General features: G+C 47.7%; 1 protein-coding gene across 4 annotated transcripts; it reads left to right on the top strand.

Moving 5' to 3' along the window:
• Positions 1 to 1423: 1423 nt before the first annotated feature.
• On the top strand, positions 1424 to 14783 carry LOC140724801 (probable G-protein coupled receptor 132). 4 transcript variants are annotated; one of them, XM_073039427.1, is made up of 4 exons: positions 1429 to 1500; positions 5099 to 5242; positions 9745 to 9844; positions 11921 to 14783. In XM_073039427.1, exons 3-4 carry the CDS (start codon positions 9797 to 9799, stop codon positions 12992 to 12994), a joined length of 1122 nt encoding a protein of 373 aa, XP_072895528.1. In that variant the 5' UTR covers positions 1429 to 1500; positions 5099 to 5242; positions 9745 to 9796; the 3' UTR covers positions 12995 to 14783. The 4 variants fall into 4 exon arrangements, with proteins under 4 accessions (XP_072895531.1, XP_072895528.1, XP_072895532.1 ...); XM_073039431.1 differs by lacking the exon at positions 9745 to 9844; XM_073039430.1 differs by lacking the exons at positions 5099 to 5242; positions 9745 to 9844 and having other exon boundaries at positions 1424 to 1500.
• The last annotated feature ends 1388 nt before the right edge of the window (positions 14784 to 16171 follow it).

Raw genomic sequence — 16171 nt, 5'->3', positions numbered from 1 at the left:
ATCTCCACAACCATCTGAGACAATGAGTTCCACAGATTCACCATCCCCTGGATAACAAAATTCCGTCTCATCTCTGTTCTAAAGGGACGTCCTTCTATCATGCAGCTGTGTCCCATGATTCTAGACTCTCTCAATATTGGAAACGTTCTCCCTATATCCACACTATCCAGGCCTTTCCAGATTGGATAGGTTTCTCAAGATCTTCCACCTCATTAAACTCCATTAAACTCCTCATTAAACTCCAGCGAGTACACGAACAGAGCAAGAAAACTCTGCTCATCGATTAACCCTTTCATTCCTGCGGTCATTCTCATAAACCTCCTCAGGACACTTTCCACTGCCAGAAATGGGGCCAAAACGGCTCACAATATTGCAACTGTGTTCTGACTAATACCTACAAAGTCTCAGATTTTCATGCTTGATTTTCTATTCTAGTCCTCAATAGTGTCTCTGCTGGCCATGCTGCCAAATTAAGTAAAATATATCTGCCTATTAATGATCCACATCCTTCCATTCAATGCTGTTCATGTGTCTAAGAGCCTGTAAATTGTCGCCACCATATTTGCCTCCACCAGCTCCCCTAAAAGCCCGCTCTAGACATCATTTACTCTCTGTGTAAAAGAAAGCACATTTGCCCCACACATCTCCTTTAAACGTTAGACATACCTGAGATTCTACAGATGCTGGAAATCCAGAGCAAAACCCACAGAACTCAGCAGCTCAGACAAAAATCGATTGTGAGGAATAAACAGTTGATGTTTCGAGCTGAGGGCTCCCCTTACCTTAAAGCTGCGCCCTCTAGTATCTAACCTATTTTCTCCACGTTCTCGTCACTCTCCCCAGATGCCAGTTTGCCCGAAATTAGCACACCAAGATGTCGGTGGAGGAACGCTGCTGACTGGCAGCTTCCAGGCTGCAGGAGTTGGTGCTGAGAGACACACTGAAGCTCGAAGCAGCCAGCTCAGGAGCTCGGTAGGGGAGGGCCACAGTGTAGGGATCCTCCGCTGCTAGAGAGAGAGGGACTGGACTGGGTGGGGAAGCCCCTCACCAGGAGCGTACCACCTTAGGGGGCCACATGAGGGGCAACAGTGGGACTGATGTGCAGGAAAGCAATAGAACAGTTCGGAAAGCATTGACTATGAATGAAAAGAATGGAAAAGTTTATTCTTGTAAATTTTTTTATTATGAGTAATAATTATTTTTATGTACTAAAATAATTCGACTGTGCCCAAACCCTCATGACTTGCTGCTTGACCTGCTAAGTTGCTCCAGAAGTTTATTAATAAAAAGTGTGTGGGTTCGACTTCTCCTCTTGAGTGTGGTGCCTTGGTGTTAGTTTTTACGCACTTCGTGTCGGTGGCAATGTCAGTAGCTGGGTACTGAGAGAGAAGTCAACTGAGCTGTCACATCCTGTAGGCTGTACAGAGACACGCTCGCACTGAACACAGCCAGTCGCCGGGTGACTTCCTATCAAGCTCACACAGGGAGCCTTTCCAAAAGGTTGGTGTTCTTCTGTTTTTTTAACTTGATTTAATTTCATGGAACTGGTTCAGGATTCCGAACCGGGTGATTTATTGCAGGTGGATCTCAGTTCCAAAGCGGAGCAGGCTAAGCAAGGGCTGAGAGAGTCGGGCTGCAAATGGGGCACGTGTAGTGGATGGTAGGTAGCAGAGAGGCTAGGAAGGAATGGGAAAGAGAGAGAATAAGTTTCAGTGACGAGAGGGGTAAGTTCAAAGGAGAGTCATGGGCAAGTTTTTTTACACAGTGAGAGGTGAGAGTCAGGAATGCGCTGACGGGTGGGGAAGGCAGATGGAATTGAGGCGTTTACTGAAAGAAACTCTTACACAGGCACATGAGTATGCAGCGAACGAGGGACTTGGACCAAGTTTAGGCAGAAGCGATTACTTCAGTTAGGCTTTTAATTGCTCGTTTAATTAGTCCAGCACAACATTGCGGATCAAACTAATTATTAGTAAGTAGTCTCCATGCCGACTTCTTCTAGGATCTCTAGGGGGTGAGGAACAGGGAAAGAAAAATAGATAGGTCATGAATATGAGAGAGGAGGGGGGGAGAGAGGAGGGGGGAGAGAGGAGGGGGAGAGAGAGGAGGGGGAGAGAGAGGAGGGGAAAGAGAGGGTGGAAGAGAGAGGGGAGTGGGGAGAGAGGAGGGGAGAAGAGAGGGGAAGAGAGGGGAAGGGGAGAGGGGGAGGGGAGAGAGGGGGAGAGAGGGGAGAGGAGAGGGAGAGAAGAGAGGGGAGAGGAGAGGGGGAGAAGAGAGGGGAGGAGAGAGGGGGAGAAGAGGGGAGAGAGAAGGGAAGGGGAGAGGGGGAGGGGAGAGAGGGGGGGGAGAGGGGAGAGGAGAGGGGGAGAAGAGAAGGGAGGAGAGAGGGGGAGAAGAGGGGAGAGAGGGCAAAGAGAGGGGGTAAAGAGAGGAGAGAGAGGGGGAAGGGGAGAGGGGGAGGGGGAGAGAGGGGGAGGAAGGGGAGAGGGACGGGAGAGAGAGAGAGAGAAATGAAGTGATCAACAGAGTGACTGGGTAGGGAGAGGACGGGGGCAGACCTAACTTCATCTCCCATATATTGTGACAGATGGGAAGTGAAGAAGGGAGAGGGAGATCTTCATAGCCCTCAATTCTCCAGGACACCAGTGAGGACAGTGTGCAGGAAGGAGATGTGAGGAAGGGCTGTTAAATTGTGCAGAGAGTTACAACTAGATCTTTACTACTTGCTGATAACGCTGGGATGTGACGATGTAATACCGTGAAGTGGTTTCTAACAATGTCATTATGAAACTATTAGTCTTAACGATATCATTGTAGTGGTGGTACTAATGATGTAATAACAGAAACACTTGTTACTAATGAAATAATTATGGGAACTCTAGACCTTAATTACAATAAAAATATTGAGTCCTAATGATATACTGACGGTAATAATTGCTCCTAAAGACCTCACTGCAAGACTATTGGTTTGTAGTGATGTAACTACAATAAAACTGAGAAATACTCAGAATTAGAATCAGGTTTAATAACACTGGCAGATGCTGGAAATCCAAGCAACTCACACAAAATGCTGGAGGAACTCAGCAGGCCAGACAGCATCTATGGAAAAAAGTACAGTCGACATTTTGGGCCGAGACCCTTTGGCAGGACTGGGGGAAAAAGCTGAGGAGAAGATTTAAAAGGTGGTGGGAGGGGAGAGAGAAACAGCAGGTGATGGGTAGAACCTGGAGGGGGAGGGAGGAAGTAAAGAGCTGGGAAGTTGAATAGAGAGATGAAGTGAGAGAGTGAAAAGGGGATAGGAAATGGAGGATGGGTGGGTGGGGTTTGGGCAACATTACAGGAAGTTTGAGAAATGGTTGTTCTTCCGGTTGGAGACTACTCAAACTGAATTTAAAGTGTTGTTCTTCCAACCTAAGTGTGGCCTCGTCACAACAGGAATGGGAAGTGGAATTAAAGTGGGCGGCCGCTGGGAGATCCCACTTGTCTATTCTGAAATCTGATGGTGGAGGGGAAGAAGCTGTAAATGAAAAGTTGAGTGTGTGCCTTCAGGCTCCTGTACCACCTCCTCGATAGTAGCAATGGGAAGAGGGCACGTCCTTGGTGAAGGGGGCCATTAATAATGGATGCCGCCTTTTGGAGGTTTCCTTGTTGCAGGGGAGGCTGGTGCCCATGACAGAGCTGGCTGAGTTTAAAACTTCCTGCAGCTTTTTCCGATCCCGTGCAGTTACCCCTCCATACCAGTTAGAATGCTCTTCACTGTACGTCTGTAGAAACCTGCAAGTGTCTTTGGTGACATATCAATTCCCCTCAAACTCCTAATGAAATATAGCTGCTGTTGTGCCTTCTTTGTAATTGTATCAGTGTGTTGGGCCTGGGATAGGTAAGAGATGTTGACACCCAGGAACTTGAAACTGCTCACTCTTTCCACTGCAGATCCCTCGATGAGGACTGCTGTGTGTTCCTCATTGTTGTTGCTGCGACACTGCTCGGTCAGCTGACCCATCTCACTCCTGAACGCTTCCTCGTCACCATCTGAAATTCTACCAATAGCTGTGTCATTGGTAAATTTATAGATGGCTTTTGAGCTGTGCCTAGCCACACAGTTGTGGGTGTAGAGAAAGTAGAGCAGTGGGATAAGCAAGCATCCTTGAGATGTGCCAGAGTCAGTGAGGAGGAGATGTTCTTTCTGATCCATGAAGACTCTAATCTCCTGGTGGGGAAATCAAGGCTCCTATTGCAGAGGGTGGTACAGGGACCCAGGTTTCAGAGCTTTTTGATTAGAAGTGAGTGTATGATTATGTTGTCGTCAAAAAACAGCAGCATGACGTACAGGTGACCCGAGGCAAAAATCCAAGTTATTGATGCAGTTACCCGAATAAGAATCGGACTCAGGTTTGTATCACTGATATACGTCATGAAATTTGTTGTCTTGTGGCAGCAATAGGGTGCAAGAGATAAAAAATACCACTCCAAGTTACAATAAATGAATAGTGCAAAACAGGAACGAGCAGTGTTGATGGGCTCACGGTCTGTTCAGAAATCTGATGGAGGGGTAGAAGCTGTTCTTAAACTGGGAGGCGTCAGGCTCCCGTACCTCCTCCTTGAACGTAGTGATGAGAAGATGGCATGCCCCAACCAGTGAGGGTCCTTCGTGATGGATGCCACCTTCTCGAGCACCACCTCCTAAGGATGTCCTTGATGCAGAGGAGGGTTGTGACCGTGACTGACTGGCTGACACTACAACCTTCTGCAGTCTCTTCTGATCCTGCACACCAGACGGTTCTCCGCCATACATCGGTAAAAAATTCCAAGAGATTTTGGCGACATTCAAAGTCAAACTCCTAATGCGGTAGAGCCATTAGTATACTGATTTAAATTACAAACTCTTAAAGATGATGTTATGATCAGATAGGTTCCTAGAATACAGTTAAAATAATGAATCCTTGCAATGTAACTGTGAAGCTCCTGGATACTAATGATCTACAGTAATCGCAATAAAATATTGAGTCCTTAAAGATTAAAGATTATTTGTCACATGTACATTGAAACATCAAAACATATAGTGAAATGTATTGTTCTGCATCAACAACCAACACAGCCGGAAGGGTCAGCGTGCTTCTGGTGCCAACGTAGCATGCCCACATCTTACTAACCCTAACCCATTCGTGGGAGAACATCAGGGCACCCAGAAGAAAGGCTCGTGGTCACAGGGAGAACAGACTGTGCAGCAGACTTCAGAAAGGTAGGTGGAACAGTGGGTTAGTAGGTTTGCAGATAATACTAAAATTGGTGGAGTTGTGGACAGTGTGAAAGACTGTTTAGGTCACAGCAGGACATTGACAAGATGCAGAACTGGGCTGAAGAGTGGCAGATAGAGTTCAACCCGGTGAACTGTTAAGTGATTAACAGAAGGTCAAACTTAAAGGCAGAATGCAGGGTTAATGGCAGGATTCTTGGTGGAATATTCATAGTCCATAGATCCCTCAAAGTTGCTGTGCATGTTGATAGAGTTTTCAAGAGATATAGTGTGTTCTCCTTCATTAAGATGGCACTTAAAATGGCAGATGGAATTTAATATATGATGCGTTGCAATCTGGGAGGACAAACCAGGGTAGGACTACATAGCGAATGTTAAGGCACTGAGAGGTCTGGTAGAACAGAGGAATTCGGGAGTACAGGTTAATACTTCCTTGAAAACGGTGTCACGGGTAGATAGGGTTATAAAGAAAGCTATGGGCACTTCATATATCATGAATCAAAGTTTTGAGTACAGGATTTGGGAAGTTATGTTAAAGCTTTGTTTTGCATACCATCCATACTGATCATTTCTTTACAACTTGTATTGAGGTAGTAGAAGGTAAAATAACAGAATGAAGAATAAAATGTAGTGTTAGTTGCCAAGAAAGTGCAGTGCAGGCAGACAACATGGTGCAAAGTCAGAACAAAGTCGATTGTGAGGTCAAGGATCCAACTTGACTAGGAGACCATTCAATAATCATATAACAGTGGATCAAACCTGTCTCTGAGCCTGGTGGTACGTGCTCTCAGCCTTTTGTATCATCTGCCTGATAGGAGAGGCGGGTGAGAACGTCCGGGCTGGGTGCGGTTTTTGATTACGGAGGCAGCGAGAACCATAGGTAGAGTCCATGGAGGGGAGGGAGGCTGGTTTCCATGATGTGTCCACAACTCTGCGGTTTCAATACGTTTCAAAGGTACATTTAATGTCAGGGAAATGTATACAATATACATCCCGAGATGCTTTTTCTTCGCAAACATCCACGAAAACAGAGGAGTGCCCCAAAGAATGAATGGCAGTTAAATGTTAGAACCCCAAAGCCCCCCACCAGCTCCCCTCCCTCCCACACATAAGCAGCAGCAAGGGAGCCACCCCCTCTCCAGCAAAAAGCATCGCCCCCCCACCAAGCTCGAGCGTGCAGCAAAACATCAATAAAGACACAGACTTGCAGTACCCCAAAGACTACTCGTTCACCCGATAATTTGACATACCACAACAACAGAATGCAGAATACATTGTGGTCTGAGACAGAGCAAAAGCCTTCAGATAAGAGAGAATGCTTTCCAAGATGCATTGGTAAAAATTGGTGAGGGAGAATGTGGGGTTGGGGTGGGTCCACCTTCCGGTCGATCTGTATCCCACTATCCTTTCATAACCTACTTCACCATCTACCGGTTCACCGAATTCTGTATCAGCTGCAAACTTACTAAACATACCAGATACATTCTCATCCAACTCATCTATATACTGTGTACCACAAACAACAATGATCCCAGCACCGATCCCTGTGATTCACCGCTTGTTACATGGAAGATAGAACATGGAACATCACATCAGAGTACAGGCTGCTCAGATCACAAAGATCAATCTGACCTTTCCCTCCCACATAGCTCTCCATTTTTCCATCATCCACATGTCTTAACGTTCTTACTGTTTCTTAATATTCCACACACCACCACTCTCTGTGTAAAAAAAACTTATCTCTGACATCTCACCCGTACTTTCTTTGAACGTATGCCCCCTCATTTTACATTCTTCCAGTCAGTAAAACATCCCTCAAGAACTTGCTCCTGGCAACCCAACCCTACCGTGCGTGACTTTGCTGAAGTCAGCAGAAACACCTTGTCTTCAGCGATTCAGTTACTTCCTCAGTAAATTACTTACATTGGACCAGTCAGACAGGAGTTCCCCAGCACCAAACCATGCCGAATCCTTCCCATCAGCCCCTGCTTTTCCAAGTGTACGTAACTCCCATCCTTTAGAAATTTTCCCCAATAGTCCCTCTTGATGCAAAGCTCACTGGCCTCTGGTTTTCTTTTTTGAGGTTTCTTTTTAAGGTCTGAGTCACAACACTCTCACTCAGAAAATCAGCTGCAGAATGTGTTAATTTCATTTAGTGCGGATGTCATAGAACATAGAACAATACCACACAGGAACAGACCCTTCCAAGGAGCATCTGATAGCCCTGAGTTTAGAAGAATGAGGGGGTATCTCCTTGAAACTATTGAAAAGCCTAGATAGAGTGGATGTGAAGAGGATGTTTCCAATAGTGGGAGAGCTAGGACCAGAAGGCACAGCCTCAGATTAGAAGAACATCCCTTTAGAACAGGGATAATGGGAATTTCTTCATCAGGGGGTGGTGAATCTGTGGAATTCTTTGCCACAGACAACTATGGAGGCCAAATCATTGGGGATAGGCTCTTGATTAGTAAGGATGTCAAATATTTCAGAGAGAAGGCAGGAGAATGGGTTGAGAGGGATAATAAATCAGCCACGATGGAATGGCTGAATGGCCTAATTCTGCTCCCATGTCTCATGGCTTATGCTTTCAGCCAATGATATCTGTGCTGAACACAACGTCAGATTAAATTAAATCCCTTCTGTCCACGCATGATCCTTATTTCTCCATTCCCTTCATGATAAAGTGACTGTCCAACACCTCTGCAGTATCTGCTTCCAGCACCACCCCCTGGCACCACCCCACACATCTCCTTTAACCTATACCCACTCTCTTTCACGTTAGACGCATGTCCTCTTGCACACACACACAGCAGAAGGAACTCGGAGGGCTGAGGTAATCAGGACTGGAAAGGAAGGGGGAAGAAGCCACATTAAGAAGGGGAAGGAGTACAAGCTGACAGGTGATAGGTGAAACTAGGTAGAGGGGAAGGTTGGTGGGTGGGGGAGGGGATAGGTGGAAGTCTGTAGCAATGGCGGGGCCCTGGGAGTGTTGTAGGACTAGAGGTACATGGATCTCTCAAAGTGGTGACGTAGATAGACAGGGTGGTGAAGGTGGAGTTTGGCACACTTGCTGTCAGGACAGCAAGGCTTGATTTATAAACTGGACAGGCTGGGACCGTTTTCTCTGGAGAAGATGGAGGCTAAGGGGTGACCTTACAAAATCATGAGGTGTGTACGTGAAGTGAATGGTAATAGTCCCTTTTCCCTAGAGATGGGGAATCTAAGAGGCTAAGGCGAGAGGGGAAAGATTTAAAGGGGACTTGAGAGGCAGCTTCTTTGCATAGAGAGTGGTGGGTTTATGGGGCGAGCTGCCGGAGCAGGTGGGACCAATTCCAACGTTCAAAAGGAATTTGGACACGCAGGTGGATAAGAATGATGTCAAGGGGTGTGGGCCAAACACAGGCAAATAGGCCTCTCTCAGGTAGGTATGGACGCGATGGGTGCCGGGGCCTGCTTTCATGCTGTGTAACCGTGACTCTATGACTCATATCAGTTGGAGGAGCTTCCTCTTGCAGGAAGAGAGATTTAGTCATGTTGTGTAATTTCATGAGGGGGTCTTGAGAGAGTACATAGGAAGAATCCACTTCACCTAAGTTGGGTCAAAAAACTTGGAGAGGGGGAAGCGAGGGCAGAGATTTTAAGTGTCAGAATGAGAATTGTGTAAGTATTATTGCAGGGAGACCAGAAAGAAGTTTATAAAACAAACAGAAGCACAGAAAGGGTAGACTGGGTCAAAATGTCAGAAACCAGAGGACATGCATTTAAGGTGACAAGTGGCTAACATAACACTTCACCACACCAGCAATCGTGGTTCAATTCCTTCAGTCTCTGAAAGTCTGTACGTTTTCACATTGACCGCATGGGTTTCCTCCGGATGCTCCGGTTTCCTCCCACAGCCCAAAGATGCACTGTTAGGGTTAGTCAGTTGTGGACACGCTACGTTGGTGACAGAAGCACCTCGACACTTGCAGGCTGCCCCCAGCTCATCCTCAGACTGTGTCGCTCATTGACACAGAGAACACATTTAAATGTATGTCTGTACAGCAAATAAAGCTAATCTTTGAGGTGCGAGGGGTAAAGTTCAAAGGAGACGTGCTGGGCAAGAGAGTGGTAGGAACCCGCAGTGGACTGCCAGGGGTGATGCTGGACGCAGATACAATAGGGGGTGTTAGGCAGACACATGAATCTGCAGCGAATGGAGGGAATGTGCTGGCAGAAGAGACTTAGTTTAACTTGGCATCATGTTGATGCAGACATTGTGGGGCTGAAGGGCTCGTTCCTGTGCTGTCCCAATCTGTGTTCCATGTGCAGTCTGACCCTACTTCAATACAGACTGAGAAGGAGAAATGGCCACAGAGGGGGATGGCTACTGTAAAGATGAATGCTGATGAAATATTGCTACATAAACTTGATTCTGATTCAGAAATTATTTATTATTGTCACATGAGGTACAGTGAAGAACTTTGTTTTGCACACCATCCACATAGCTCGTTTCATCACATCAACACATAGAGGTGGTCCAAGGGCAAACAATGATGAATGAGGTGTTGGAGTTGCAGAGGAAGTGCAGTGCAGGCAGAAAATAAGGTACACGGGACATGACCAGGTGGACTGAGAGTTCAAGAATCTATGTTAGCACACAAGAGGTCTGGTCAAAAGCAGCAGGGTTAAAGTTGGTACCCCAGCCCCTATTCCCCTTTGCCACCCACCTTCCCCCTCACCTGGTCTCACCTATCACCTGCCAGCTTGTACTCCTCCCCCACCGCCGCCTGCTTACTCTGGCTTCTGCCCCCCTTCCTTCCCAGTGCTGGTGATTGTTGTTCTGTGGCAGCAGGGGCAATTCATCGACATAAACATTACTATAAATTCCAGAAATAAATTAACAGCGCAAAATAAAAGGATCCACGGGTTCATTGTCCATTCAGAAATCTGATGGCGGAGGGCAGGAATCTCCTCCGGAATCATGGAGTGTGGGTCTTCAGGCTCCTGATGGTAGGAGTGAGAAGAGGGCGTGTCCTGCACGTTGAGGATCCTTCGTGATGGATGCCGACTTCTTGAGGCACCACCTCAACATTCGCATTCATTTCCTGAAGACTAGAATATACGAGCAAAGAGGTGATGCTGAGGCTTTGTAAGATGTCCTCGGTGGTGGGAGGGTTGTGCCAGTGATGGTACTGGTTGAGTCTACAACCCTCTGCAGCCTGGAGCAACCCCGTGCATTGGAGCCTCCATACCTGGGTGTGATGCAGCCAGTCAGAACGCTCTGCACCACCCACACTACAGCTTCATGAAAGGTGTACAGGAAGTTAAGAAATCTGAACATTACATTACACTGAGTACATGACACAGACCATTTCCTCTGTTTGCACTCTAGGGTGGAACTTACTTTTCTAATTAAACTCTTACTCTGTCTTTTTCTTGTCTAATGAAGGGCCCCACACTGACTGTTTTTCTGCTCACAAATACAGCCTGATCTGCTGAATTTTCCCGGCAGTTTCCATTTTCAGTGTTAATACTATTTTAGAACATAGAGCATTTCAGCACAGTTCAAGGCCATTGGCCATAATGTTGGGCCAACCCATTAACGAATCTAACCCTTCCCTCTGACACAGATCTCTGTTTGTCCGTCATCCACCTGCCTGTCTGAGAGTCTTGTAAACACAGTGAACAGATCCACCTCTACCATCACCGCTGGCAAGGCATTCCAGACACCCACCACTCTCCATGAGAAAAAACTACTTCTGACATCCCCCTATAAATCACCTTAAAACTATACCCTCTCGTATTAGCCACTTCCATTCTGGGACGAGGTCTCTGACTCTCTTCTCCACCTACGCCTCATCGCCTTGTCTCAAGTTAAGTTGCCTTAGCTTCTCTGACCCTACTCACAGACACAGAGCAAGGAGACAAGCCCTTTGGCCCTGCTGGTCCATGCTGACGAGGTTGTCTACCTGGGCAAGTCCCATCTGCCAGCACTTGCTGCTGTTTAACCTTTCCTAACTGTCTGAATGCCTCTGTGGTTGTACCCTTCCCTGACAGCTAGTTCCACATTCCCACCACCCTCTGTGTGAAGATGTTGTCTCTCAGGTCTCTTACAAACCTTGCTCCTTTGGTTTTAGCCTCCTCTACCCTGGGGAAAAGTCTGTGACAGAACTCATTATCTATACCCTCATGATCTTATGTAATTATGTTGAGCCACCCGTCATTCTCACCTCTTACCTTATACTTGTATACTGTGAGCCTGGGCTGTTCCTGAAGGTTCAGCTCTCAGTCTCACTTTCCTCTGCATCCCTTTGGTCTACAACACCCTCCTCTGGGGAATTCCAGTGGGTGGTAGTGATGGGGGAATCTGGTGGAGGGGTGGTGGTGATGGGGGAATCTGATGGGTGGTGGTGGGGGAATCTGGTGGGTGGTGGTGGTGGGGAAATCTAATGGGTGGTGATGGGGGAATCTGGTGGGTGGTGGTGGGGGAATCTGGTGGGTGGTGGTGGGGGAATCTGGTGGGTGGTGGTGGTGGGGAAATCTAATGGGTGGTGATGGGGGAATCTGATATGCGGCAGCGGGGATATCTGGTGGGTGGTGGTGTGAGGTTTGGGGGTCGGTGTTGAGCAGGAACATGCCCTCTGCCTTTTTTCACCCCCCCCCATCTTCCTCTTCTTCCAGGTTGGGGCGAACGTACTGTTTGCTGACGGGGAGCCTGTTGCCATGAGCAACACCACCGAGAATGGGGTGGAGTCCTGCAACATGACCTACAGCAACTCCAGTATCCCTCTCACCACCGTCTACAGCCTGGTGATGGTCTTTGGCTTCCCAGCCAACCTGCTGACCCTGATCCTGAGCACACTGAAGATCCGACGGAAGAACATACTCTCCGTGTACCTCTTCACCCTCTCGCTCTCGGACCTGGCTTACCTCTGCACCATCCCGAACTGGATCACCTACGTCCAGAACTTGAACAAGTGGCACCAGAGCCAGTTTTCCTGCAAGATTACCGGCTACATATTCTTCAACAACCTCTACATCAGTATCCTCCTGCTCTGTTGCATTTCCGTCGACCGCTGCCTCGTGGTTCTCTACCCCATCGAGGCCCAGTGGCGCCGGCGCCGGCGGACGGCCGTGTTAGTCTGTGTCATCGTCTGGTTGATGGTCATGGCCATCCACACCCCGGTCTTCATTCTGTCCGGTGTGCAGAGTACCCAGAAGAAGAATGACTCCTGCTTCGAGACATTTCCTATGCCACCCCTGGTAGCGAAGTTCAATTATGCCCGCTTTTGCGTGGGGTTCTGTATTCCCCTCTGTATCTTGGTCGGGAGCAACGTCCTCATCTTCCGCCGCATCCAGTCCAGCTCCTGCCTCAACCTGGCTCAGAAAGCCAAGGTGAAGTACCTCGCCTTGGCCGTGATCCTGATCTTCCTCATCTGCTTCACCCCCTACCACATTATCCTCCTGAGCCGGGCCATAGCGTTCTCCATGTATCCAGACAGCTGCAGTTTCGAGCAGAAGATCTACACAGCATCCACGGCGTTCCTCTGCCTCTGCACGGTCAACAGTGCCGTCAACCCCTTCCTCTACATGCTCTCCTCTGAGAGTGTGAGGCAGGAGCTGAGGCGGGACCTCCGCATCCTCGTCTGCCTTCCCGTCCCGCAGGAAAGTGGGACTGACAGCTACACCTTCAGGAACGGCCCAAGCTCTCGGGTCTCCATCTCTCGGAGGGAGGAGGTGACCAGCTTGAACTGAACAGCTCGGGGTCCTCAGGCATACGGAACATTGGTGGACTCCACCTGCGTCTCAGCTGGCCGGCTTTTTCCACTCGAGGGTGGGTGGACCAGAGTCTTGCCAGATGCCAGGGAAGATTTCTGCAGAGATTTCAATCACCAGGCATCCTGAGATCTGGCAGAGACATGGTAGATGCCAAGATCTGGCCTGAGAATGGAAGGGCAGCAGATGTGGGCACACCTCCAGGAGACAGTTATCCTTCCTGGAAACTGGGTTCCCAAGCAGGAAAGTGGGGGCGGGTGGGGTGGGAATATGTCATCAGGAGAGATTGGGGCAGCATCCAACTGTACTGACCTTACCCTGGGAGTATGTGATGGGACAGTGTAGAGGGACTTTCAGTCTGTGTCTGACTGTGAGAGTGTGTAATGGGACAGTGTAGAGGGAGTTTCAGTTTGTGTCTGACCCCAAGTGTGTGTGATGTGACAGTGTAGAGGGAGCTTAACTCTGTATATTACCCCAGGAGTGTGCGATGGGACGGTACCGGTAAAGGGACTTTGTGTCTGACAGTGGGAGTGTGTGATGGGATAGTGTAGAGGGAACTTCACTCTGTATCTGGCCTATGCTGTCCCTGCCTAAGATTGCTTAATCCTCTGTATAAGCTTTACCAGCTCTGATAATCATCAGCAATTGTACAAACACAAATGTTGCTGGAATCCGTTTGATCAAGTGAACTGACATACGGTAATTTGAGGTGAATATCAGAAGAGTGTTAGTGAACATTGTGATCATGTGTTATACTAGCGAGAACCAAAGCAGAGGGAAGATTGGGATCTGTTGAGATGATCTGTCAGGGTTAGATTGGATCGTCATCCAACACTGTGATTGTATCATCTCTCAGAGATTGTGATTGGATCACCTTTCATGGACTGTGATTGGATCATTCCTTGGCAACTTTGACTGGACTAATTCACCATTGAAAATGTGATTGCACAGTCTCACAGGGATTATGATTCAATGATCTCTCGAGGAATGTCATTGAAATATCTCCCATGGACTGTTACTGAATGATCTCTTAAATAATGTGGATGTTTCACATCCCAAGGAATACAATTGAATAATTTCTCAAGGAATGTGGTTGATTGATATCTCCAGGAACATGATTGGGCAATCTCTCAAGGAATGTGATTGGACAATCTCTCAGGGTCTGTTTCAGGGATGTTCTCAGGGATTGTGATAGGATGACCTATCAGGAACTTCAATTGGATAATTTCTCAGGGAAATTCTCAGGGAATCTGCTTGGAAATCTTTGAGGGGCTGTGATTGGATGACCTCAGGGATTTTAAGAGGAAAAATGTATGGATCCAGACAAAAGGTGGGAAGTAGTTGGCTCGGTTTCCAACTTCAGGATCCAAAAGCCTCTCACTACTCTGTTACTTCCACCCTCTGGTTTTGTATTATCAATGATGCCGTGGGAAAGTAGTGATGTCATCAGTGGGGCTGGGCCCTTCCACCAATCAGGAGCCACTGACCTATTAAAGATGTAAATGAACTGGCTGTGTCCAAACTTCGAGCTTTAACTTCAGACAGCGTGATTGTGATGGTGTGATCTGTCATCGTGAGATTAACCCCTCAATGTTGCGACTCTGTCACTGTGAAACCTACCCCTGGATGTTGTGACCCTTCACTGTGAGACTGACCCTGTGATGGTGTGACCCCATCATTGCAAGATTGACTCTATTCCTTTCCATAGATGGTGCCCAGCAGATCAGGTAGCATCAATTGAAAAGAATAAAAAGGCAATGTTTTGGGCTGGGTGCCTTTGTGGTCTGATTTATGAAGGCCTATGTGTTAAAAGTTCCCTTTACCACCCTAACCACTTTCAAGGAATTATGGATTTGTACTTTGGGTCTCTCAGCTGAAACGTTCTCTGATTTTTCCTTCCACAGGGGTGGTCCACCTGGCTAGGTTCCTCCAACATCTCTACTGTTCTTTCATACAAGGACTCACACTGCAGTGATCACTCAGCTGTGCTGAGGGGGTTGCGGGGGGAGAGCCTGACTCAGCTGTGGGGTGGGGTGGGGAGGGGAAATTTAGCTTTGATTCAGAGAACTGAAAGACATGGTTGGAATTTCCAGAGTCAGTTGTATGAATGTGTCAGTTCTGCCTGTGCGTGCCTGGGCAAACCACAGACCTAGTTTCATGACAGGTGAGCACTTACACTGAATCACACGCTATGTGGATGAACTAGACTGGAGCCCGATCACACGGGAGATTTAAAAGGGACCCTGGGAGCAGCTTCATGCAAATAGTGATGCAGTTTTGGAATGAGATGCCAGAAACAGTGGTCGGGGTGGGCACATTACCAACATTTAAAAGCCATCCAGATAGGCACATGGATAGGAGAGCTTTTGAGGCCTCTGGGCCAAACGTGGGTGGATGGGATCAGCTTGCTGGCTGACACAGTTAGCAGGAACGTGTTGGGCCAAAGGGCCTGTTTCCATGCTCTATAACAATTAAGCTGGGGAGTTCTCTGCCTGTATAATGGAGTAGCAAATGCCTGGGGCGATTTAGAATGTAGGACATAGAATGGTACAGCAAAGTACTGGCCCTTTGGCTGTTGTGCTGACTTTTTAACCTACTCCAGTTTCAATCTAACCCTTTCCTCCCACATAGCCCTCCATTTTTCTACTATCCAATTGTCTCTCTAAGAGTCTCTTTAAATGCCCCTAATGTATCTGGCTCTACCACCACTCCTGGCAGGCTGTTCCACACACTCACCACTCTCTGTGTAACAAACTTCCCTCTGGCATTCACTTCATACTTTCAGTTGGAGTTCGGACTCCCGTCAGTCCCTGGTCACAGCAAACAAGCCTTTGCCCAACCTGCCTATGCCAACCAAGATACCCACTGGCCCAACTTGTCCAAGATGCCCGCCCAGGCCAGTCCCTCACTCAATAAATCCAGAAACAGCTCCTTCCCCGTGGTACCAGGCTTCTGCATGAACAGTGAACACTACCTCACGATACAACACACACAAAATGCTGGAGGAACTCAGTAGATCAGGATCTATGGAGGAGAATAAACAGTCAATGTTTCAGGCCGAGACCTTTCATCAGCATCTTATTATTCCCATTTTTGTACTATTTATTTAGTTTGAGATTTATAGTATTTGCAACTGGGACACAACAAATTTCACAT

This window comes from Hemitrygon akajei, chromosome 3 (assembly GCF_048418815.1).
Source record: "Hemitrygon akajei chromosome 3, sHemAka1.3, whole genome shotgun sequence".
NCBI classification, from domain to species: domain Eukaryota; kingdom Metazoa; phylum Chordata; class Chondrichthyes; order Myliobatiformes; family Dasyatidae; genus Hemitrygon; species Hemitrygon akajei.
This window is presented reverse-complemented; position numbering and strand designations above follow the sequence as displayed.